This window comes from Neopelma chrysocephalum, unplaced genomic scaffold (assembly GCF_003984885.1).
Source record: "Neopelma chrysocephalum unplaced genomic scaffold, ASM398488v2 Primary Assembly neopelma1_72, whole genome shotgun sequence".
NCBI classification, from domain to species: domain Eukaryota; kingdom Metazoa; phylum Chordata; class Aves; order Passeriformes; family Pipridae; genus Neopelma; species Neopelma chrysocephalum.
The window spans coordinates 11,126,096-11,151,738 of record NW_020897732.1 but is presented as its reverse complement, the minus strand read 5'-3'; the positions used below and the strand labels follow the sequence as shown (position 1 = coordinate 11,151,738).

The 25,643-nt window shown below is 40.1% G+C and overlaps 1 protein-coding gene and 1 long non-coding RNA gene across 11 annotated transcripts in view; one reads left to right on the top strand and one right to left on the bottom strand.

Annotated features, from left to right (window-relative positions):
- Nucleotides 1-25,643, top strand: part of SCN5A (sodium voltage-gated channel alpha subunit 5) — a 215,789-nt gene that overhangs the window by 57,289 nt on the left and 132,857 nt on the right. For 7 of the 10 annotated variants that reach the window (XM_027686815.1, XM_027686814.1, XM_027686813.1 and 4 more), the window contains 2 exons: nucleotides 7,778-8,008; nucleotides 22,402-22,465. In XM_027686815.1, coding sequence (XP_027542616.1) covers nucleotides 7,778-8,008; nucleotides 22,402-22,465 — 295 coding nt within the window. Of the gene's footprint in view, nucleotides 1-3,569; nucleotides 3,799-7,777; nucleotides 8,009-22,401; nucleotides 22,466-25,643 lie in introns of those variants that run through there. The other 3 variants (XM_027686818.1, XM_027686819.1, XM_027686817.1) reach the window with 3 other exon arrangements.
- Nucleotides 179-3,498, bottom strand: LOC113969292. Its single transcript, XR_003534813.1, has 3 exons — nucleotides 3,439-3,498; nucleotides 2,917-3,002; nucleotides 179-374 (listed from the first exon to the last, which is right to left on the bottom strand). It is a non-coding gene; the product is annotated as an uncharacterized LOC113969292 (long non-coding RNA).

Sequence of the window (25,643 nt, the reverse complement as noted above, 5' to 3'; positions counted from 1 at the left end):
TGTAAGAATAGTGGCTCGTGAGTCACATGCATAAAGTACCCATTCCTGAACCATATGAAAATGCCAATGAAACTCTTTTAAAGCCTTTGGATATTGATTTTTAAAAATGGAAGGTTAATGACCTCAAAATGCATATTCATGTTTAAGAGCACGTTGATAGAGGAATCTAAATCTGTACTATGAGCTGAGGTTTCAAGACTGCAGGCACAGATAGCCTAGTTTGTCATGGTATTTATCCAATTGCATGTGATAGAAGCACTGTTGAAATTTTGGGTCTTGAAGAGATCAGAGAACTTTTCATTATTGATTTTGGTAGGTCCAGCATTTCATCGACTCGCATTTTCTAAGATATGATTTCTCCACTCTTCCCCCCTCTGAAAAAAAAATCAGTGTTTTACTACACATCTGGTAGTGAAAGAAGCTCTTTATTTAATGTTACTATTTAAAAAAAATTAATAACATTTACTATTAAGTAATTTATGCAGAGATGAGTCCACTGAGGACTAACCATATGACAACACTTTCTTGCCAAGCATTATCTATGGACAGGTCTCATTCAGCCTCAGTGTTTAACATCTCCAACCTGCATGACAAGGTAGAGAAGATAGCAAAAACCATGCATGGTAGATCCTCTCTTTGATAATCCTGAACAGATGTTGGCAATTACATGTCAAAAATATTCAAAACGTGGAAAGAACTGCTCAGATTCTCACACACAGCTCTTCAAGGTTAGAAAGGCTTTTCCACCCACTCTGGTTTGCACCTCCACACTGTAATATAAATCCGAACAAATTCTGAGGTGTAAACTTATATGGACATGTATTAAAACTAATCATCAGCACTCATATGGAGTATAAGCTAGAAATGGAAATTCTGGAATGGAAGTGTTAAGTAAAACCATATATAGATCTCGAATTTGCTCACTCATTCCAACACCAGAGCAATGAATTCCAGGGAAATTACTTGGAGAGCAAGGTACTTTTTGCTGAAAGTGTATGTCCAAATATAGGTTTTAAAGAATACTCTAATATGATCATTCTTTAGGTCCTTGAAATCAGTACCTGTCTTAATTTTTGTCTTTAAGTTTTAAAGAATAATCTATTAACAGAGAGGGTTTCTTTTAAATTTTTCTCTAATGGGATTTCCATCGAGAAATTATTTTTATTTTGATTGGGAAACAAAGCTGAGCACAGTTTTACAGATCATGTGGGATAGTAGTGGCAGTTCAGAGAGAAAGCCGGGATTTGTTTCCTAGTGTCCTTTGCTAGCATTTTGAAGACTAACTTGGAGGGACAGCCATCTCCAGGGGACACCTTTCACCTTGCATCTTGTCTTAAGCTTGAGCCTCTTCAGAGCAGAGCCTGTCAATTTTTCTGAGTTATATATATAGCAATTTTCTGCTGTCCTGTATCAGAAGGGGAGCTGAAGCTTGTTTTACATCAAATGATAAAATTTGACTTAGTGGGGAAAATATCTGAGTACTGAGATTCAGAAAAACATTATTTGAAAATACACCAAACCCCTTCAGTGATATTAAACACTGAGTTGTTCCATTTGTTGGTTAATAGAAGAAAAAAGAAAAAGAGTATTATTTATTAAAGTAATACATAATAACTCAGTCTCTTTTTTTCATTCTGACTGAATATTTGATTAGTTTTTTGATAACTGAATTTTTATGTACAAGTCACTAAATTATTTGGTGACATAACTACATGAAGATATGCTAATAGAATATCTGGCCTTTGATTTTATCATCAAGATTACCTGTGCACTGAGTATGTTTAAATTACAAATGTAGAGAGCTACAAATTGCCATGGAACACTGAGCTGCCAGTGAAACACAGCTGAGGTGGTTTTTTTTTAATGTTAGCAGATAATTTCAGAGTCAGTTCATTTTTCAGTTAGACACATATATTTTAAAAGAAATATTGGACATGATGCCGTGGTTTATTTGGAGATCAGTCTGAATTTTTAATGATAACACAGTCTTATGCTAAGGTGAAATATTTTCCCACAATAGGCTTAAAAATGAGAAGATCATGAACATTAATATCTTTCATGAGATTTTTGGGGTTAACAGCAATAGAGGGGAGAAGGTGGTTGTTATTTTTGCCACTTCCCAGGTGAAAAACACTGAGTTGTATTCTCCTTTGCAAATATCTAAGCTTTTCCTCAATAAAATTGATCACACTTTTCCATCAGGTACTTATATTTGCACAAACATACTTGGACTCAACATGCTGAGTGAAAGTGCTTACCGAAAGTAACAGGCCAAGTCCTCCGTGGTGTAAGGCTTCTGTCCAGCAAAGCACTTAGAGGCTGGTTTTCAAAGGCTTTCTGCTTCACTTGGAATCAATGAGTTTCTCTATTGACTCCAGAGGGAGTCAGTAAAGCTAACAATTAGTGCTTTTAAAAATCTCACCTACCTTTAATGCCTTGCTCTAAGTGCTCAAGCAGGCACGGGGATGTTTAGGGGACACGGACTCATAGGACTCAAAAATATCTCCTAAACTCAGAGTCCTTTCCCCTGGCCTAAGGCTGTGTTTAGTACAGCTCTAACATGGCATGATATTTATTTCCTGACTTCTTCTAGCACTCCCTCAAAGGTGGAGGTCTCAGGATCTTCCTGAGAAGTCTGTTCCAGAAACTCATTGCTTGTCCCGGGAGGATGGTTCAGATCCAGATCCAACAATGCAAATATTTGCATCTACCACCAAGCTGTGTGATTCCCTCTCACTGGGGAGCTGTGGTTTGATTGCCATAATGCCAGTATCTCCTGCTTCCCATGGCCATGGACCTGCAGGTCCTGTCTCTGAATCCAGACTCCCGTCCAGCCTTCCTCTCTGTTGGTGTATTATCAGCTCTCTTTTTTTTTTTTACCCCAGAGCTGTGTAAGACATCAGGTCAGTGCCTTACCTTCAGTGGCAGCCCTCAACATGACAGGAGACCTTCATGGAAGCCCTTGATTTTCATTTTTCTGCACTAAACACACCTGTTTCTTCCTGTTTTCCAGTTTCCCATGGCATCAAGAGGAAAAAAAAGCTTTGTACAGGTTCAGGTGCTTAGAAATACACATCATTTTCTCTGTGGGAGCATAAAACCTTTAACTCTCAGTGATTTTATTTATTAATTAGCATCTTGCACATTGCCATGGCAACTGGATTAATTTGATTTTCAATCTAGATAGGAACCATGGTCAGCAGCAGAACAACTCACTGAACTCACTCATTTATCTCCCATTACCATCCCATTACCAGCATATCTGAGTCCCAGTGTGTTCCATAGGAACTCTTCCCATGACAACAGAGGGTCTTGAATCATATTTATCTTCATGGAAATCATCAGTGTTTTTGATAACTACTAATTGAGATAGTATAAACCCTGAGGTACACCCTTCTATGCTTCTCCATCAAAAGACCACAAAATGCAGGCCATCACCATCATCATCATCACCATCACCAAGATTTCATGAACTGCCTGTATCTAGAGAAGCTCCACTGCTCTTTCTGGAACAGGCGTGTACATCACAGACATCTCACATAAAATGACAGGATACCGGCGAAAGGTGACCTCATAGAAAATTGGGCCAAGGCACTTTGGGGCCTGATCCAGCTCCCATTTAAGTTAGTGTGAGACTAAAGGCTATAAATAGTGCTGTGAATGTTATCCAGTACTTTAATGATAGCCAGAACAGAGCTCGGAGAACAAGAATTAAGACTGTGTGGAGGAGGTTGACCCTCGTTCACTGCTTCAGGCTCACTGAAGTCCTGCTGCAGAGAGATAAATGACATCCTTTTGGTGGGCAAATCAACTTAACTCAAGAAGTAACTATCCCAGAAGTGAGAAATATACGACATATTTGTGTTTTCCTTGGAGACTGGCCTGTCAGTCACATTTCCATGCAGAGGCAGTCTACGGGAATGCTGACAACCATTCGAGTTTGCCAGCATGTTATTAAACTCTGTGCTGCCCCGTGTCTCAGTGGCTAATTACAAAATACGCTCATCAAGGGTGAGCTCTTCTCTCCCTACATGCACATGACTCACACAGACATTTACAAGACACGTGAGTATCCTCAGGGGAAGGAGTGGGATAGGTGAGGACAATCATGCTGCAAGTCACACTCTCCTTTTTTTGGTTTTTTTTTTTGCTTTTTCTCCCTGCTTTCCGGACTGTGCATGAAAGTGTCTGATGTTCTGTAGGTGATTGCCAACATCTGGTATGGATGTCATACTGAATTATGCTAATACTTTCTCACATCTCGTAGAAGGAATGGATGGTGCTTTGGGATCTTGCCATTTCTCATTGTTTGGTGTTGCTTGCATTTTCTATCGTTTCTGATTTGCATTTGAAAACCAATTATTTGATTAACCTCTGAATGTGATAATTTCTACCTGCCTTCACAGGAATGTTTGGGCCAAATTCTTCTTGCTTTCTGCAGATGTCAGGCTGCCTATACAGCCCTCATTCCACTGATTTTGGATCTCATGGTGTTTTTCATGTCATGCAAGCAGGATTTGGCCCAGAGGTGTGGAAAGAAGTCAGTGATTCAGAAAAAGCCTGTTATCAATTTACTCCCCAAGGAGTAATCTATAGACCCATTGTCATTAACGGGTGTAGATGTCATTCAGCCTTGGATCAGATCCTCAGGTTTTTTCCTGCATGCTGCCTGGTTTGATGTTTGACTTGCAAGAATTAAATAAATGCCTCTAATGCCCCATAAATAGTATCTTCTATTAAGCTATATTTCAGTGCTCTCATTGGCACTATTTCAAAGAAGGATTATTTATCCAGAAGATTTAACTGTGCTCTAAATTTGAATACATCTAGCTTGCTTTTACAAAACATGGGATTGATTCAGAGAGATGTAGAGCACCTGGGAGAAGTTCTGGGTGTCCTTATTTCCCCTCAGCCCTTCCATTTCGGAGGCACAGAAAATTTAAATGAATAGTGATTTAAATATTTTATTTAGCTGTGGCACTTAGTTGCGTCAACCACCTTGATGGATGCAACTTAATTTTCTGGGCAATTTTGTTTTTAAAGAGGGGAGAAAAACAGTTAAAATGTAAGTATAACACTCTCCAAATGGTTTTCCTGGAAAGTTTTAATAAAGGTCCAGGAGGCAGAGTACAAGTTATTTTTAAATGGTCTTTAATTACAGAAATTGTATTACTGAAGCACCATCTTCTTAAACTGTTCGGAAGCCTGTAAGCTATGAAAACAAACAAAAAAACAAAAAAAAGGCAGTAAAGCAGAAAACCCTCTCATGAAGAAATTACTTGATACCTGCAAGGAATGAACTCGTAAAACTAATAATATAGGATTACTATTCTATTTAAAACTCCAGTAATTAAACTGGGAAAAACATGTTTCAAGAAATGACCTTGAAATTACCAATACTGGGGCCTGATTTTGAAAAGATGATTTTCAAAAAGATGGTCTTTATTGGTGATTAGAATTCTGTAGGTTTTGTTTCCTAATATTATCCCAGTTCACATTAGGACTCCCATCGTCCTTGCCTGTGTGAGTAAGATTAATTAGAGCACTTAAATGATACAAATACAAACTCCAAGCTTAACAAGCAATTAAATGTGCTGCAGGGATTTCACAGAGGGTACTTCAGTAAAAGAATTTGTGGATTGGTGTTTTTTTCATTTCTTAAGACTCAGCCTGCATTTGGATTTCCCAAGTTTCACCAGCTTCAGTGAAGAAACATCTGTTCATTGAAAGGACAACCAATGATAAGAATCATTGAAAACATTTCCGAATATTAGATTTGAAAATATTCTAGTGCATTTACAAATCTTATTTCTTTTTCTCACCTAACTTCTTGCTTAAGACCTGTCTGTCTTAAAGGTCTTGTAATGCTGGGTAGGGGTGACACTCCAGAAGTCCTTTCAAAACTGGGCTACATCTAAAGCTACTTGCACCTTAGGCATAAAGTTTACTCCAGACTGCATTATCAGAAGAGCTTTCCTTTTTAGTTAGGCATGAAAACAGGTAGTCAAATCTACAGATGGACTCAAAAGTTCAGAGTCAGCCTTTTTGTACCTACCTGAATAGAACCGATCTTATTTGTAAAATCTCTTTCTGGTGAGGAAGACAGGTAGCGTAAAAATCCAGCTTTTGCCTAATGTTTGCCCTGCAATAATTTATATTCTGTTTTTGAGCAGAGTAGGGAGCTGTCTACTCTTGCCTCTTTATCGTGCCACAAACTAGCTTTAAGGAGGCAAGCAAAGAATTTAATGGAGAAAGTTACCCACATCTGATGGGTCAGTCCCTTTTGGTTAAATGGCCATTTTATAGATGTTGATATCATTCACAGTTTAACCTAATGACAATGTCCTGTGCAGGAGTGGGATATTTTAGGACTGCTGCACCTGTTTTCCATTCCAGTAGCTCATCCTCATTTGAGAAACCATGAGTTCCCCTTACTTTAACCACAGAATTTTAAGCAAGACCAAAAACCCATTTTGCCTTCCTATGAGTCCTGAAATACATTTTCATATTATTTTCAATTACACAGCACTAGCTCAGCCTTTGAGGCTGCCAAACTCTTGGGGTGGAATTCCAAGGAACTGAGATTTAATGTGTATGATCATATTCAGTGAGCAAATCAATGTGCTTCTGAATATTGCCCAGGAGAATTCCTCCTGTTTCCTCTTTGCATTTTCTTTTTTCCATTTAACTCAGTTTCTCTTACTGCTGCCATGCTGGTGACACCGATTATCAGAAGCGCTTATTACTACTTTCCAGTATTAATTACATATAAATAGGAAAGAAACAACAAAATTGCTACCATTGATCAGCTGATATTAATGTCCAACTATAGGCCACCAGTTTAGAATAAGGGTCTTTTTTTCAAAGGAATATTTTTTGATCATAATCATGTAATATTCAATCAGCTCAAATAGTGCTCATTTTTAGGAGCAGTTCAAAAGCAAGGAATATCATTTGAGAAAACAGTATAATTATTCATATCTGAATATTTATAGAATAATAAACTGAATCTAGTGTTACAGGGTGAAATAATACTGGAGAAGCTAATTTGTGTGACCCAAGCCTTTGGTGTTATGTAATAAGATGATTTATCTATGTTGGCAGCATATTATAAAACGATTAACTTTTGCCCAGGTATTGTTGAAGCCTCAGGTAGTTTTACTCAAATAATTTCCACTGGGTTTATTTGATTGCCCATATTATTTGGCTTTTTTTTAATCCCAAATTTTTGTTGTCTTAAGCAAATGAATTGAAGGCAGAGGAATTATTCATATATATATAATCCAACATGTTGGATTTGGCACTAAAATATGCAAAATAATCAGGAAATAAACAGCATTTCCATACCTCTTCATCTGTTTATGTGAGGGATAAAGTTATCTGAATCACCTGAGTGATTTAAAAATAATTCTCCTTCTCAAAATTCAATGGGATTTAGGCTTTTCAGCCTTTACTGTTGATCCGTGAAACTATAAAACACATTCCGCATTTTCTTTATCCATGAATATTTTTGTACCTCACTGTCCCTCCGTCCAGTTCTTTCCCTCCATTTTTACATTGGTGCTTTTGCAATGCCAGGACTTTTGTCCAGACAAAAGCAGGCCAAACTAAACGTTCGTGATCATCACTTGTCTCTCGTTTCTGCCGCACAGTTGCAAACATGTGGTAGAAACACTTCCAACTTCCCCTTCCATGGAGATTTTCATCGTGAAAAGTAGGTGTCTGCAGACACGATTCAGTCTCTCAGTCTGTAAACTCTCGGCTTTTATCTCCCTAGGGCTGAAGACCATTGTAGGGGCACTTATCCAGTCTGTTAAGAAACTTGCTGATGTGATGATCCTGACCGTTTTCTGCTTGAGTGTCTTTGCCCTCATAGGCCTCCAGCTCTTCATGGGCAACTTGAGACACAAGTGTGTCAGGGATTACACCATGTTTAACTTCACCAATGGCTCGTTGTATTTGGATGGTAGGATGTGGAACACCTCGGAGGAATTTCTTAGTGATCCAGGTAAGCTCTTCTTTGTCCTGTAATCTGACTTTTGGTTGTTTGGGCTTTTTTTTGCGGGGGGGAGGATTTTTTTAAATATATTGACCAAGATCTGTATGCGAATCAGCAAATGCAGCATTATGTGACCACTGGCTCTTCATGGTGTCGATGTGGTTTTGAAAGATCTAGGTAACTTTTTCTGATCTCTATGGTGCCTACACAGTTCATGCTGAAAGTGTTACTGCTGCTTTCCTATAATACAGAATGAGGTCCTTGTTGCATTGCTGAGGATTGTCACAGTTTTAGGTTGTCTTGTTATATATTTCTTAAAACTCCATTTCCTGGAATTGAGCAATCACTTGAAAATTTCAGCTCTGTGTGTGTGGGTCTGGTTTGCACACTGTTTCTTGAAGACAATTCATAGTTCTTGCATTCTGTAGAAAAATTTCAAAATTTGAATTAAGGGTCTTAAAAAATCAAAACGTAAAGCAGAGAAATTCAGTCTTTATTAATCTGAAAAATACCAAGAGAAAATCTTATGTTGTTAGAGCCCTAAATAATTATCTGGGTTAGGCCATCCTGCAGCATCTCATGCTCTGATGTTTATTATCAAAAGATTTGTTTTCTAGTCCAGAGAAATTTTTTAACACTTTACAGTCTGCTGTACTTTTCCATTACAATGAAATAGGTTCACTGAGCTTATTTATTAACATAAAAAAAAATCCAAAAATATTTGATGTAAGTGAACTTCAGGATGTAAACAAGTAGCTCAACTGTTGCTGCTCCAAAACCCTCTGAGTCACTGGAGGATCTCCATCATTTGCAATGGACATGGCCTCACATCTAAAAAAATTTAATTATGCTCTTGGGGGCAGGAAGCAGCCAGACTGATGTGCATTAGTGGGAATTTAGGACCAGTGACCTTTGGTATTTTATTTATTTTGAGGAGAGAAACGAACCACATAGTCAACTCCTTTACTGGAATTTATGTTGGGAGGCAGTGACATTGTGCCACGGGGTACCTCTGCTCTGACTGTGTGGACCAGATAGTCCTGGATCTCCAACCATCTGCACTATTAAAACCCCACACCTGACTACTGGAAGCTGCCTGGCATGGCCCAGGGTTCTGTTGAACCAGGGATTAGGCCAAGGGCAGTCCCACCATTGCCCACTGGTGACTTCTGGCCTTTCTGCTGCGTCCCTCTGCCTGCAGTCTGAGCAGCCCTGGAAGCAGTGGTGTTAGGAAGGTTTCATTCAAGGAATAGAAAGCTCAGCACTGGTGTCTTTAAGACATGATGTGGTTGACATTAGCAGCATTAAGGAAGGGCAAGTCACAAAGCTCTGGCTGAATGAGTGTTGTCTTTGGAACTGACCCTGACCATCAGGTTATGTGTCCTCTCGATGTCTCTGTATCAGAGCCCCTTATCAGCTGAAAGGGGAAAGAGCTCTTGGACCTATGCTGAATGGTGAGGAGCCTGCTGACATGTTATCCTGTCCACATACTTCCCTGTGCTTCCAGCTTGGAGATGAGTGAGGAACTAGTAAAGATATGTGTGCACCTGTGGTGGATTAAGGCACTTCACGGCTCCTCTGCCCACAGATAAGTGACAGCTGTGTGAGGTGCTGCTCTCCCTCTCTCACAGAGGCATTGGGAGATAAAATAGTGATGGCTGGAAGCATAAAGCTGTGCAATAAAGGTGAAAGGATGAAATGGAGCTGTGAAGATAGTCTGGTTCTCTGGAAGTGGAAGTAGGGTAAATGTACCACTGGATAGGTTCTATTAAAATACAGTTAATGTCAGGGCCAGCTGCAGTGCTACTTTAAATGGGTGGAATTGTACAGCTGCTCCAGCATACCATGAGCAAGTTTATTTGTGTGGTCCTGATATGGGGAGGAGGGCAAACATTCCCAGAAATCCATATAGGAAATCCAGCAATGGTTAATATGGCCATGAAAATATACTTGTTATCACTAAAGGAGATTTAACCATTACAAAGATAATCAACTTGGTGAGATGATGGATTAAAGTGAATTAAATTCTGTCCATGTGGTATTACTAGGAAGTAATATTAATATCAATGAACGTTTTCATAGTATTTGAAAATAAAGACATGGTGCATTGTGGCAAACAGTCATCTCTTACTTTGTATGGACAAAAATGATTTAAGCAGTTCAAGTGTTGAGGCACTGCAGTAGGCCACTGAAGACATAGAAAAAAAGTAGATTTATAGGACAAATATAGTGATCTCTGAAAAAGAATAATGAACCCTTCCTCGAAAAGCTGAAGAAGGAGGCTTAGCTATTAGGCTAGGGAGAACATGTTAAGTAGGATTTTCATTTAATGTTGACTGTTGCACTAAAGCAATTCAGAAATGGAAGGACTGGCTCATTTTGTGACTAGATGGGATAGTGCTTTGTATTTCATTTTGCGTAAGTATTATGGTGAAATGAAGTGACTGTTTAAAAGACCAGTACTGACCAAAATTTAATAACAGTCCGAATTTCAAGTACTGCAGGGAATTAAGCAATACATACAGTTAGATTAAAGTGCAGGCAGACCAAATTAGATAAAAAGTGGAATATATTAAGAAACAGAATAGTGTCAGTGTTTATTCTGAAGAAGAACTAGAGAAGAAAATTGGCCAACATGTTGAGATAGTAGAGTTCACTCAAGGGGAGCACAGACAATTACAAAAGCTTTTTGGAGATTTCAGAACCAGTGTGGCTGAGTCACTTAGTTTGGAGCACCCTAGAAAACAGAAACCTGAAGTACTATCAGAGATTTGTAATAATACCTTTTAAAAAGGGGAAAGTAAAGAAATAAAGGAATGAAAACCACCAAAAAGTAAAACTGGAAAAATTGTTCATTTTGTTTATCAGGACACCAAAACAGAGAATTAAAACAGGATGATAAGCCAGTTCTGCTCTTCTTGGACAGCAATAATTTGCTTTAGATTATTTGAAAGAGTTTTTAATGTTTTAAAGGACAACGGGGAGCCTCTGAAATGGCACTGGCCTCCTCCTGTGCCTTTGAACCTTTTTTTGCATGCATGAAAAACCAAAAATGAGTGAAACCCCTTAAAAGGGTAATGCAGTGAAGAATTGCTTAGTGCTGTAAAGGAAATAACTGATACACTTAGTCATGAGGTGCAAAGAAAGATAAGAACTCAGTTCTGAGTCTTTCAAAGCCCTTTTCAGTTTGAGATAACTGTGTGCCACGGGCACTTGGTAGAGGAGACATTTTGGTTGTGTAGAAGGCCTGGCATAGCTATAGATCTGCTTTTTCATTCAAAACTGACTTTGTATCAAAATTCTGTGCTCCTTCCTTAGTTGCTTTCAGCCTCCAGGAAGCAAATTTTTTCTCATCTGTCTTCTTGATCCCCTTGTTTTGGTTTTATAGGTGGGGAAAAAAGATCAGCTCATAAACTTTGTTTGCATCATCACTAGCTTAACCACAATTATGAGGTAACTCTTGATTTTTGGCTGATCCTTGAGAAAATAACCACATTTCAGGAACTCCTTCCCTTAATTACATATTTAAGACCCACAGGTAGTTTCCTACTCTACCAGTGTTGTTGCCACAACCATCCTGGTTGATGGTGCAGGTGCTGCCCGGCCCCTCTGCTACCCCTATTCCCACCTCCACCACCAGCCAAGGCAGTGTACCAGCACTGGGGGTGGTGGTGCAGGAATTGCAGTGGCAGAAGAAAAACCTTTTTTCCCTAAATCTTGTCAGTCCTTCATCAAAAGACTGCTAGTGTTGTTGAAAATTGTCAAGTTCTCTCCTCTTTTTGTGCATCTGCCATAAGATAATCATACTCTAAATCCCATAAGGAATTTCTTCCTATCCACCCAACAATTTGCTGGTTCTTGCCATTTCCATGGCTTCTGCAGCTGGAGGAAATGCCACGTAACTTAGGAAGCAAGGGACAGCATCTTTAAGCATGGGGATTCAGTGGGAAAATTCACACTGAGAGATCTCTTCTGTTCACCTTCACTAATCACCAAGTGGCAGCAAGTATTCCTGATCAGACTGTCATTAAGGGAAGTTTCTTGGCATTTTCTTAAAAAGCTTAATTCTGTAAAAGAAACTTCAACCAAGTTACTGCAGGGGCCTCTGGTTTCTCAGCTTAATTACCAGGCACAGCAGTCGTGGTAAGATGAGACACCTTTTTAGTCTTTCCTCAACTCACAGTGGAGATGCAGATCTAAAATCTGCCTTTTAATGGGCACCTCCCTCTCATGACAAACAGGAGAATTTTTATATTCTTTCCACCAATTTAAATGCCTCTAGGTCTTCAATATTTACACAACCTCTAAGAAGGCTTATCAGAAAAATTATTCCATTCTGGCTTTCCCTCCAATGAGTAATGCTTACCACTGCAAACCTACAGAGGGGAAAAAAAGAAAGATTAAGGCAGAAGTAGCTCATCAGGTCTCAGAGCCTCTTCCATAGGACTACTCTTTGTCTGTATGAGTGTATTGTGGGATGAGAAACAGCTGAGCATCAGATAGAATCAGGCTAAAAAAATCTTATGTCAAGTGCCAATGGTGAAGTTAGAATGGAGGCATAGCTTGTTCATCTGGGAAAACACTGCCTACTGGTAAGTAATTCTTTTTCTACCTGAAATTCTAGATTTGGTAAGAAATCGCAATCAATAAGTCCAAGGAGGAGTATTTTTAGACATTAATAATAACAAGCCTGGGAATCTGAAGTTTAGATGCAGCAGTGATTGTATGTAGAAATTAAATAAAAGAAAAGAAAAAGGTTGAAAATAATGATGGTTTACATCCACACCATTATTATGTGATCAATATATCAATGTCAAAGCTATGGGGCTGTTGATTATCTTTCAGAGAGCTCATAGTTTAGAAATACCAGCTGACTGAAAAACTGCAAGCTTAATTTCAATCCTTGTAAAGATTTCTAGGAAAGCTTCTCCAAATAACAGTCGTGTAACCCTGTCTTAAGTTGTGGTGTTTAAATTAAAGATGTATTTGCTGAAGTGAAGCTTTATGAATGTGTGAGTTAGAATGGATTGAAAGCTATGTGATGTCAGACATGTCACTGGCTTAGAGATGTACCAATGAACTGAGTGTAGTTGATTTGTGTAGCTGATGATTTTAGAATCTTTAATGTCATTTATGTATTCCATTATGAAAATGGATTATTGACTAGTCAATAAGTAGAAATCTGAGTACTTTTGCTTACCAGGGCTTAATGTAAGGGCTGAATGCATAAGAAAAAATACTTTAGAAAAGAACCTTAAAAATATAATTAAATTATAAAATCACTTATGGAATGATAGTTTCAAACTCCAGTATTTTCTTTTTCTTCTGACTAAATATCCTACTTAAGGCACTCTGAGTCTTGTTTTCAGAGTGTTTTACATATGTTTCCTCTCAAAATCAGACTCTTTTAAGGTAAAGAAGAGTAACTTTGTAATTTCCTTTAGATAGTCCTATCCAAGCAATTGACATTAAAAATAATTAACTAGTAAAATAAATGTTTAAGCTTTATTAACCTTTTACCGAGAGGAATCAGATACCAATTTTATAGGTTAAAAGAGGCATTTCAGGGTTATTTTTTTTCTTCCAAACTAGTTTCTGGTATTCATTTCATGGCAGTGATTTTTCTTTTCTTCTGGAGTCAAATTGTGTAGTTAACAAAGGTCTGGGGGGAAAAAAAGGCAAAACAAAACAACTTTAATTAAAAAGAAAAAGTGCAGATCAAGATAAATGCAATATCTTTTTTGTCTTCTCCAGTTAGGCCTGAAAGCCTTATGGTTTCTTCAGGCTCTATGTTTAGAAAGATGTATATAATATGTGAAGTTTTGGTGATACCCATCCATATCCTGGTCTTCTTGGGGACTTGAGAAGGGATCAAAGGCCTGTGGGAAGCAACTCATCTTGTGCATGGTGTGAATGCAACCAGAGCCAGTCTGGCTGCTGGGAGTTGATAAATCAGGAGCAGTTCCAGAACAATGTGAAATAATCCTAGAGCCTTTCCACATCCTTCTCTCTGATGTCCTGGGTGCAACACACTGTTGAAGTGAACAAGCATGGATGTTGAGGCATATATCTGTGAATATATAGAAATGTAGTTCTGCATGTACATGAGGGTGTGTGTACATATGTATCTTCTTTAAACAACCTGCCTGATTGTTATCTCTGCCTGATGAATTGCTTCATTTTTGCTTTCAGAACCACTGAAATGGAACAGATACTCTGAATCTGTATGAGAACTGTATAGAAAACAATGACATTCAAGTCAGATAATAAACACAGCAAGTTTGGGGAGAGCTGAAGTGTTTGAGGTGTTGTCTGAGGTGGTAATGGAAGACAGAGAGTGTTTGATGAGTAATTATGGAGGTGGGAGGAAGGAGAGAAGCAATAAATCAAGTTGGGACTGGAATAGGTGTTTTATTATGTATGATTGTACATGAACCAGTGATTAAAACAAAGAACCTCTCTGGGTTTTCAGGCTGTGCTTGCCAGCGTGGAATCTATTAACGTTCCTCCTCTGTTAACTGTAAATATTGTGGCTTTGTTCGGGTGCTGTGGATCTTTTGATAAATAGGTTCATAAATGCTCAAAACTTAATGCTCTGATGTGTTATTAACACGGGTATTGTACCTGTGCACTTTAATGTTTTAAGCTAAATAGAAAAAGAAAGCCCCGGCAGATGTGCAAGGATCAGAAAAACATGGGAATTGGTAATGTTGAATCCAATACAGTCTCTTTCTGACCATTCAGTAAGATATTGTTTGGCCTTGTGGTGAAAGATTTAGTTCTTGTATTGGAACAGTTGGTACAACAGGAGTATTTATGCCTTGGGTACACTTCTTTTGCTCTCAGCACTGCTCACAGAAAGGAGAGGTCTACTAGAGGAAAGATCTGTCACAGAAGATTCAGACTGAACCTGTACCTTCACATTCTTCACAAACTACCATATTAATATAGCCCTTGACTTGCACAATGATGTGCATTTGAAAGGACTTTGTCTGTGCCCATTGGAACTAGTCCATGGACTGCTCCTTGCTCCAGGTTCAGCAATAATGTGCCTTGCAAAGGCAAGGGGCAGCTTCAGCTTTTAACTCTGAACACTCAATCCGGGTGCCCTGTGAGACCACGAGCAGAGAACAGCTTGCATCTCTGCTTTCTCTTATTGCACTGGTTTTAAGGAATAAGTAAAGAAATATTTTCCCCTGATACTTTTCATCGGTGCTGAATTGCCCTAAGTGAGGTGGAGATAAAATGTGGGAATTCCCAGGCTCAATCTCGCCTTGGTGTACCTACAGCATCATCTCTCTGTGGCACTGAACAGCCTCATATGCTCCAGAAAAAATTAGTAGAGCTCCAAGTATAGATATTTTTCTATTTTTTTGTTAACGTTAACTGTTATAACTCCAAGATAACCTTATCTACATAAGCAACAAATCTCCCCCTTTGAATGTTTTGGCCACAGAGGCAGCCTGTGGCAGCAATTTCAGCAGTTCAAATGGGAAGTGTAGTGAAAAATATTTCCTTTATCTTTAGTTTAGAAAATTCCTCTCTTTTTTTTCCCTCTCTGTTTTCTCAAGGCAAAAAACATTGTTATCACATTCTGTCACTGGAAGCACACAAAGCTCCTGTTCTCCTTTTCCAGAATACATACTATTTTTTACTGGGTAGTCACCTCTTTTCTAGAATGAAAGATGTCCATTTTTTCAATTTTTACTCTTCTTAAACTTTTCCCAGTCATTTTCATTACCTTCTCAATACTTTCCAGTCCAGCAGTTACACTATTGAAAGCAATGTCGTGGTCTGTGTTCCGGATCATAGAGTCATTTAGGTTGGAAAAGACCTTTAAGACCATCAAGTCCAACCATTAAGCGAGCACTGCCAAGGCCACCACTAAACCATGTCCCTAAGTGCCATATCTACACATCTTTTAAAACACTTCAGGGATGGTGACTTCATCACCTCCCTGGGCAGCCTGTTCCACTGCCTGACAACCCTTTCCATGAAGAAATATTTTCTAATATTCAATCTAAACCTCCTGTGGCACAGCTTGAGGCCATTTTTTCTGGTACTGACACTTGTTACCTGGGAAAAGAGCCCGACCCTCACCTGGCTACAACCTCATTGTAGTGAGTGATAAAGTCCCCCTGAGCCTCATTTTCTCCAAGCTGAGCTCCCCCATCTCCCTCAGCTGCTCCTCATAGGACTTGTGCTCCAGACCCTTACCCAGCTTCATTGCCCTTCTCTGGACACACCCAGCACCTCAGTATCTTTTTTGTAGTGGAGGGCCCAAAACTGAACACAGGATTTGAGGTGCCTCATCAGTGCCGTGTACAGGGGGACAGTCATTGCTCTGGTCCTGCTGGACACACTATTTTGGATACAGGCCAGGATGCCTTTGGCCTTCTTGGCCACTTGGGCACACCTGGTTTATGGTCAGCTGCTGTCAGCTGGCACCCCCAGCCCCTCCTTTTCCACTGGGCAGTTTTGAGGCACTCTTGCCCTCTAGCACTGCGTGAGGTTGTTGTGACCCAAGGGCAGGACCCAGCACTTGGCCTTGTTGAACCTCATACCATTGGCCTCAACCCACTGATCCAGCCTGTCCAGATCCCTCTGCAGAGCCTTCCTGCCCTCCAGCAGATCCACAGTGCCACCCAACTTGGTGTCATCTGCAAACTGAAGGTGCACTTAATCCCTTTGTCCAGATCATTGCTTAAGATAATGAAGAGAACTGCTTGAAACAAGCCACTGTTTATCAGTTGTTTCCTGTTTAATACTTCATCCTGGTCCTCCTGTATCTCAATATTACACTTTTCTTTGATCACAGCTTCAAATTGCATAAAAGTGTTGACTAAGAATCCCTAAAAATAAATCCATCTCTCCTACCTGAACTTATACAGGGAATTTAAGACTTGACAAGGTTATGTATAGGTGAGATTTTCTCCTTCTCTGCTTTACTTCACTTTCTGACAACATAATATCCCACTTTGCTTATCTCCATTTCCCCCTTCCCCCCAGGTGGAATAGGCTCCTCTAGTGTTCCTCATTCAGTCCTTCTCTAAGACTTTATTTACCTGGAAAATCTGTGTATAGTAGATGTGACCTCTCTGGTCACCATCTTTCCCTTGTACTTACAAATGTAACAAAGATGTGAAGGCTCTGTTAGCCTGTAGAGACACTGACTTTTCATCTTAACATATGTTTTCTGTCTCTCAGTCAGTTTTTGATCCAATTTATTTTTTTTCTTTATCACAGTAAGTGCAGGAGTATTTTTTTTCCTATTTTTCTGTCATCTGTCTGTAATCACAAATGCATTCGACCCTTGTAGCATTTTTTGGTTTTATTTCTTTTGTGTGAAACATATAAAAAAATTCCGCAAAACACAAATCCTCTACAAAACTTCCAGAGAGCACAGTTTCAGCACTTTGCTGCCTATTCATGTGAAGCATATGTCTAAACAAGTGGTGCTAAATATGCTTTTAGCTACGTGTTATGCACCCTACAGTCCTAAGAGCAGGGGTCTGCGTGACTGGCCAGACACAGAGGCAGGGAAGGAGGTTACCTGAAGATGTTTAAAAGCCAGCATGTGTGTTTATTGCTAGTCCTTGTCTCCTGTCTCGTCTTCCTGGGGATGCTCATGGACTTGGCAAGGTCCCCAAGCCAATTTGACAGCATCTAAATTCTCCACTCCCCTCTAGTGCACATCTCCAAATGCTCCTGATGTGCTTTTTGTTCCTCAGACCATGCGGGCAGCACAAACCAGGTACTGTGGATTTTTGAGAGTTTCAGAGCATCTTCCTAGTGCACGGGAGCCATCTAGCAGAGGGCTTGATTGATAGTTTTAGTGGCTTTTTCCCAAAGAGGGAAAAAGCTGTACTGCCAAAACTGGAGGTGTTTTCTGTGCTATGGTGACTGCTGAGCCTGGCTGGGAAATTACTTCTTTGGCTTGTCTCAAGCACGGGGAGAAGCACTAACAGGAGCTCACCAGAGACACTCAAGCTGAAGGAGACCACTTTCCTCCCAGCTCCTGGTTGAGTGGTTTTCTACAATGTCCTCCCAGCCCTCCATATCTCCTGCAAGATTGTTCTTGCCCTGAATTCAAGGCTGTGTTTACCATAAAGTCATGTAGTAGCCAATGATGTATATAAAGTTGTCCCCTTGATCTCTGCCCCTTCTCTTCTACTCACCCAACCCACTTATCTTCACTGTAATTCCTCCTGTTCCTTTTGAACTAAAGTTTTGAAAATGTCCTTCCACATGGTTGTGGGATAAGGAGGCAGGAGAGAGCTGGGCCAGAAATGAGTTCCCATGAGAAGAGGGAGGGAAGGATGGGAAGCAAGGAGAGGAGAGCACCCAAGAGCCTGTGAAACCCAGCAGAAGGGTCAGCAGCAGCAAATGCCAGTGGACAGCAAAGGAGAGCCAGATCCCCTGTCATGGCCTGAGCAAGAGGAGGGTAACTGATTATTATAATTATTTGCAATGCCTTTCAGCAGGGATGAACTAAACTGGCAGCGCCATTTATTCCCAGGCATTCTTCCCTAATAACACCCTTAAAACAGCCTGTTCCACCGCTTTTGTGAGGCATGTTTTTCATCTTCAAACTCAATTTTGTTTATTAGAGGCTTCGCCGTGTGTGACACAGTGTGCACACAGCAAGTGCAGCGAGGATTCGTTTTAATTACTATGTATTACCAGGAGGTACAGTGTGTTTGCGCCGGTGGGCGAGAGGGCGAGGAGGGGGAGTTACCTGTTTTGTTTCCGTGTCACGTATCACAACTGGGGCTCTCCGAAGTGCGTTTTTAAATTTGGAGTCAGGGTGTTTGGTGGCGGCTTGTCCGTGCTCTGTGCCAGCCGTAGCACGGGGAGAAAGTCTCCGACCAGCGAGCACCCGTGCGGCTGCAATAAATAGTCTGAGATAACGGACACCTCTCTGAAGTTTTTGTTAGAAAGTCAGCCAGAGGACTCTTCTCCGGGCAGTGACTAATGATATTTGAATGTTGCTCTTTATGCAAGTGTGATAATATATAGGGTTGGGTTTTTTTTTTTTAAATTGGAATTAATTTGTTGTTAGATGAGTCAAAACAACGTTTCAGTTGGGCCTTCGAAGGAGGAACAGAAGCTGGAGGCAAGAAACTGTGTTTTCTAAGCTGACTCAAACCTTTTTTATTTTTCTTAACTAGAAAATTTTCCTTTCCTTTGCACAGAAATGAGGAAGGTTTCTACCCTGCAGTCTGTGAATCCCAATGGCTTTCTGCTCTGTTGTGTGATATAGGTGTGGAAACCATAAACTGGAGCATACTTTTAATTGGAATAAATTATTTTTTCCAGGAAGTTTACCTTTTTTTTGTTGTTGCTAATTTGACAAGTGGAGACGTGAACGTTTGCTCTGTTAGAATCACCTGATGTGGAAGGGATCAATGCAGAAACTTGAAAGATATTGAGAAAACAGACAAAGTGTAGAATTAAACAGCCAAAATGATGAGGAAGTGACTTTGGAAGGAAGAGACTGCCAGAAGTCCAAGAGAATTTGTATATTTCCTCATGACTAGCATATAGTGACTTTACAGCTAGGGCCAGTGCTGTGTGCTTTGAGAGATGTAGGAGGCAGAGCATGGGCTTGCAGGAGACCTTGTTATTCAGACCATTTTTAATTTTTTTTAATGTGACTTACTCTGGAAGTTCCTGTAGAAAAGTTCCTAAAAGGCAATGTATACCCTGTAACTGTGATATCTGCATTTTAGTAAAGCTGCTGGGGAAAAAAAAAAAGGCATTTCCTTTGGAAAGAATGGCACGTTGCATAAAGTTTATGTAAGCACACACATGTATATAAATGTCATTGTTTTGGCTTGATAAAATAAATAAATCAAAAGCCCACTTAAAATGGAGGGGTTTGCTTTTATTTTCCATATTTGTTTTCCTATTTTGTTTCCCACTCACATGCTGAAATTTTTAAGTGAAAAAACTGACAAAACAAAACAAAAACTAGTTGCACTCTTCCAAGACAATGAAAAAGTCGTTGTGTTTTCTGGTGGTGTCTATCAGTTTGAGCAGTCTGTGTTTCAGAGAGAAAATCCTCTTCTATATGAAAAAGAAGCTTCTTGTTCTTTGCCCATGTTAGAATTAACTGATGGAAAGCTGAGGCCATGGGTTAATATGATATCGAGGTGGTTTGTTCCTAAAAGCAAGAGTGATGACTGTTTGCTTCTTGCAGACCTCTGATTGCCCAGCAGGCTTGATTGAAATCCAAACCAACATGCTCTGAGGGGCAAACTGATTGTTGTGCACATTTTTGTTAATACAGCAATTTGTCTCCTTGGGTATAATACTGTAATACCCTCTTTATTTATCAGTAGGGAATCAGGAGCTCAGCTCTTCCTCAGCCTGAGGTTTGGCATGGTGGGCTGTGACACTCCCTTGCACAACTGCAGACCCATTGATGAAGTTACCCCCTCCCAGCAGCACCTGTGCACCAGTTCCTCAGTGTGCATTTTGTGGGGCTCTTTGGCACCTGCCTTATTGCTTGTTTTAGAAATGTAGATGTTTAAAGTCAACAGCAGACAATAGAGTTTTGTCTGTTCTTGAGAATTCAAATTTTTTGTTTGTCCTCCTTAATCCTGTGCTCAAACTCTATTCTCATCTTCTGATCTGGCTGTGCAGGAGGTGTTGGTTCAATCTTCAACCATCACTGTGCTCCAGAACTTCGATCAAACCTTGAACCATAGTATCATAGAATGGTTTGTTTTGGAAGGGACATTAAAGATCGTCTAGTTCAAAGAGAAAGTGGTCTGGTGTGTTTGTGTCACTGACTGTGTGTATCCCAAATAAGATACCACCAGTCCCAAGAAAAGCACAAGTCTTTGACCAGCAGAACTGGAGGGCGGAAGGTGATGCGGAACGTGGCATCCTTCCCCCTTCTGTGGTGATTGATCACCAATCCTTAACCATACTGAATTCCTGGCTGTTGGTGTCAGGCAAGATGCTTCTGTAGAACACCCACGTGTAGCACAAGGTTGAAAAACATACAGTCTGAGCAGGATATATGCTCTGATAACTTGTGAACACCATCACGTGCCCTTGTAACCACAAGCTCATGGACAGTAATTCCCTCTTGGCATGCAGCAGAGCAGGGCTTTTCCACTGCTCGCAGCTTACTGAGAAAGCCACAGCACATCTGTTCGCTGGTTGAGCCATTGAGCATTCTTTGCATACCCTGCCTGGATAAGCTGTCACTCTTCATTTTTAAAACATTTCACAACAGAGGGTTAGACTAGAACGGAGAACCTGTTCTGAGCATCATCTTCAGAGACCCCTCTGCTCGCAAAGTCTTACTTTGTAAGGCTGCCACCATCGTGTGCTGTGTCAAGAGGGGATCATGTCCTCTCTGCTGCAGCAAAGCACACCAGATTATCTACCTTCACCAGTCACCTGCGGGCCTCTCTTTTGCATTTATTATGTTTTTAGATCAATGCTTTTATCTGTTTTTCCATGCCATGATTCAGGTTTTAAAGATGCTCCTTAGAACATCTCCTTTTCTTCACGCTCTCACTGGAATGCTGATTTTGCTCATCCTTTAGAGAAGAAGTTGGCCTCCTGTTCTGTGTCTCTGAGTATTAGACTTGGTTGGCTGGGGATAGAAGAGGGAGTGTGTATGCAAAGTCTCTCATTAGCCTGGAGATGTTAATTTCCTTAAGCCTTATTGATAGTCAACCAGGGAATGATCCACAGCACTTAAATTTAGCTTGCTCCTCCGAGTCTCCCTTGAGAAGTGTCTGTCTCTCCTCATTGCCGTTACAGATGACTACATTGATAAATATTTGTCTTTATGAATACTTCCTTGTTTGTTTGATCTTTAGCAGGGTGCATTTTTGTTTCTTTTTCTTTATACTCTGTGTTTTCTATGCAGAGCAAAATCCACCAGACTGGAGGAGTGGGCTGCTTTGTTAGTATTATTACATTCTGACTTATAGCTGATTACATTTTTAACCTATGAGTCAGGAATTTCTATCACAACCTTCAATTAATATATGTATCATCAGTGCAGAGACTAAAAGTTACAGGCAAACATATGGCTTGGTTTCATTACATTTATGGAACTCAGTAACAATGTTCTTGGTTAGAACAGCCAGGGACGTGGCTAGATAAGGTTTCCTACAAACATTGCCCACAGCACATTGCCACCTTATTCAGCTGTTCAGATCTGGAATACAAACAACAAGTGCTTAAAGAGATTTGAAAAATGTATTTGTTTGTACAATTAATAGAAGTTAAAATTAGCAAAACAAAGCAAAAGAATGCCATTCATCTCTCAATTACTGTCCCAACTGAATATGCTGGTTGGTGGATGATATTTTTGAATGCTATCATTCCCAGAATGTGTTTATTCAGAAGCCATTTCTCTATTTCTGTTGCAGTGAACTATTTCATAAAAAATGGTACAGAAGATGTGCTACTGTGTGGCAATAGCAGTGATGCTGGGTAAGTACTTTAAAAATATCTTCACTTCTGTTTGGTTTTGTTGCTGGGGTTTTTTTATTATTTTCGCTACCTTTTCCTTTTGTTCTGTCCCCTTCTCACCAGCATGAAGTAGATATTTCAACTTCCTTGTGTCAGGTGTAATAGGAGAGAGGATAATGACAATATTGCGCACGGTAATACAATTTTCTGAATGGCAGGGAAGAGAAGTTTGTGTGTGTCACTTATTCAGGTCTGAAATCTTTAGGGGCCTTATTACAGTTCCCTTTCAATACATTTAAACTTCTTGGTAAAAAAAAATAGCAAAAGCTAAGTAACACTTCTGCTGAGTGGAGAGTATTTTAAAAGAAACAGAACAGAAATGGAAACAGAAAAGCTGGAGGGATTTAGATTGATGGTGAATTCCAGACTTTTGACAAAGGAAGATAAACAAATCAACAAATGCTAGTCCCCAAAATAACATGCTTTGGAGGTGGGAAAGTACTGAGGTTTGAGTTGTGATCTACATTTGTATTTGATATGTTTGTAGACTATGAGTGTTTGCTTTTCTTACTGTATAGACAACAAAGAGATCCTGTGGTACACTAACTTATTTTGCATAAAGGACTTTATTCCTATCCCTGCCACCTATAGATGCTAGTGGTTCCTCCTGCATCCAGTCCTCAGGGTCTAAGCACACTGTCAGAGCATGTGATTGTATTTGACAGGTTCTCATGATCTTGATGGAAAAGACGGGATGGAGAGAGATGGGATCTTGTGTGGTCAGCCGAGATTATAAACCATGCAAAGATTATGGGATGTTAGGAGTTGTAGGAAAAGAAAAAAAAATACCTCGGAGTGGTGGGATGGATGAGCTTTTGAGCCAAATATTTGAGAGCATTTGAACCAAATATGTGAGAGCATTTGAACAAAGGAGATGGGTGACCTTGGCCAAGCGAGGGGGGGAGATGAGATGATCTGCTTCTGGAGGGAGCTGAGTTTTGAGTTGGTAGAAATAAGTGTGGAACACTGCAAAAAGATAGTGTTTAACTTAGGGAGAACTTAATGAGAAAAAGGGCATGTGTGTGTAGGGAGACAGCAGGAAGATGAAGAGAGATAAAATCTGAATTTACTTTTGGACAAGAAGGCAAGAAAAGCCTCGGGGTCCGTGGGAGAGACGCTTTGCTTTCTGCTGCCACTCTCTGTACCTGTATTTACATAAGACAAAGGGAAAGCTCAGTGTCAGACTTCCCTCTGCAGGTCTTGTGTGTCTGATCTGTACTGCCAGGCTAAGTCAGACCGTAGCTCTCCTTGGGCAGACGGCCATGCTTTCCCTTTTGTTTTTTCCATGGAAGGTACAATGTCAGCATCCATTAATTAAGTCCTTTGTTGATTGTAATACATTCCACTTATCCAGGCTCAGGCAGGACTCCAAGGCTATTGGGATGTTTCCCGGGAATCCCAGGATTTGACAATCTGTGTATGCTGGAGAACTTCAGCCTCTGCTAACCAATAGGCAAAAATATTGAGAAAAAAAGTGTTCAGCACAGTAATATAATTTTGCATGTCATGAAATATAGCTTGTTCTCACTGATGACCTGAACCGTGGTTCAGGAAAGGTGCTAAGGTCATAAGCAATGAATAAGGGTGGATTAGATTATAGCTATTTTTGAAGCATGGTTTAGAGACTACTGCTTTGGAATTGTTCAAGTGGTGGGAAGCTAAATACCAATCCAATATCCATGGAGTATTTATATATTGGTAGCCTGTATGGATTTAAGTGTTGGGTTCTAGCGAGGTATATGAGCAAAACCACCCTTATTTCCTTCCTTAGAAAGTCAATAAATTGCAGCAAAAAGCCATGGTTGGAGAAAACCTCTGATGGAGGCACTATGCCCATGAGAGATTCACAGCCTGAAACAGCCAGGGGAGAACTTGCAGCTCTCGATTATAAGAAGAAGAAAATGCCACCCACACGCAGAGTGTCCTTGTACTTGTTTTGATAAATACATCAAAACTGTCAGTGTTTGTGACATTAAGGGAAACCCACTTTCCCTTTATGCCTCAGTTCTTTCTTCTTCAGCCTCTTGCTGTTTTAGTTAAGTATTTAATACCACTGGGTAAGGTTTGGTTTTAAATGCCTAAAACTGGGGAATAAATATTCCTACTTATACTGGTTTTTTTAGCTCAGGACTAGAAAATGTTGTCTCCTCTGCTACACATTGCACAGGATTACAGCCAGTCATCCACTCCTGTTGTTTAAAGACATGAAGATAATTAGAAAGATGATCCTAAGGCCTCAGGGGATGTTCAAAGTCATGTATTCCCACCTGTTAGGACAGAGAGTCCATCATTTTCAAGCTGACGTGTCTGAGAGAGTGGATTGGTTTTCTCTCACCCTTCAATGATCAAAGCCAAGTGCATTTGACAGTAAAACAAAATCCTCATGCATGGGACCTTCTGGGACAGGTTGTACCACAGGATCAGGGGAGGAGAGTTGAGAGGAAGCAGATGCATCATTTTGTGGTTCCCTCATTTGTTAGTAATGAAATTAATGACAAGTGAGGATGCTTAAGTTGGGAACCCATCGAGGCATCAGGAAGGTGTGCTAAGGAAAGACAGCTGGTTAAGGCCATGTCTGACTGTTCATAGCATTTGTGGAGCTTGCTTCTGCTCCCAGTCTGGAGCTTGAATTCATTAGCCTCTGGAGTACACTGAGGACTCAAAGGAACCACAGGGAAGGGCGGTGTCATGTGTGCACTCCTGGAAGGATTTGTTGTTAGAATGAGTGATATCTGTGTTGTGGCCAGGATATTAAATCTCGAGGTAATTGACAAAGCCATTTTAGAGCATTTTTAAAAGCATGTTAATGACACACTGAGGTTTGGCTGATTGCTGTTATTATAGAAGAGTAAGAAAAAAAATACCTAAATGAATCTGCTATGGCAATTATTAGGTGATGAGACTCAGATGGTCTAATGTAAGAGCATGTAGTGATGGAGACTGCAACCTGAGCTGGAGTAGCAAGCCGAAATCAGCAGGGAAAGGATCATCAGTGGATTCTATATCACAGACAACCTAATTATCTCCAAGGTGGGGGCTTTATTACATTACTAGGAAGGACTGTTTTCTGAACAAGCACCCAAGCTGCCAATAAAGCAGGAGGTAATGGATCCAGCTAATATTGATTCTAGTTCAGAAG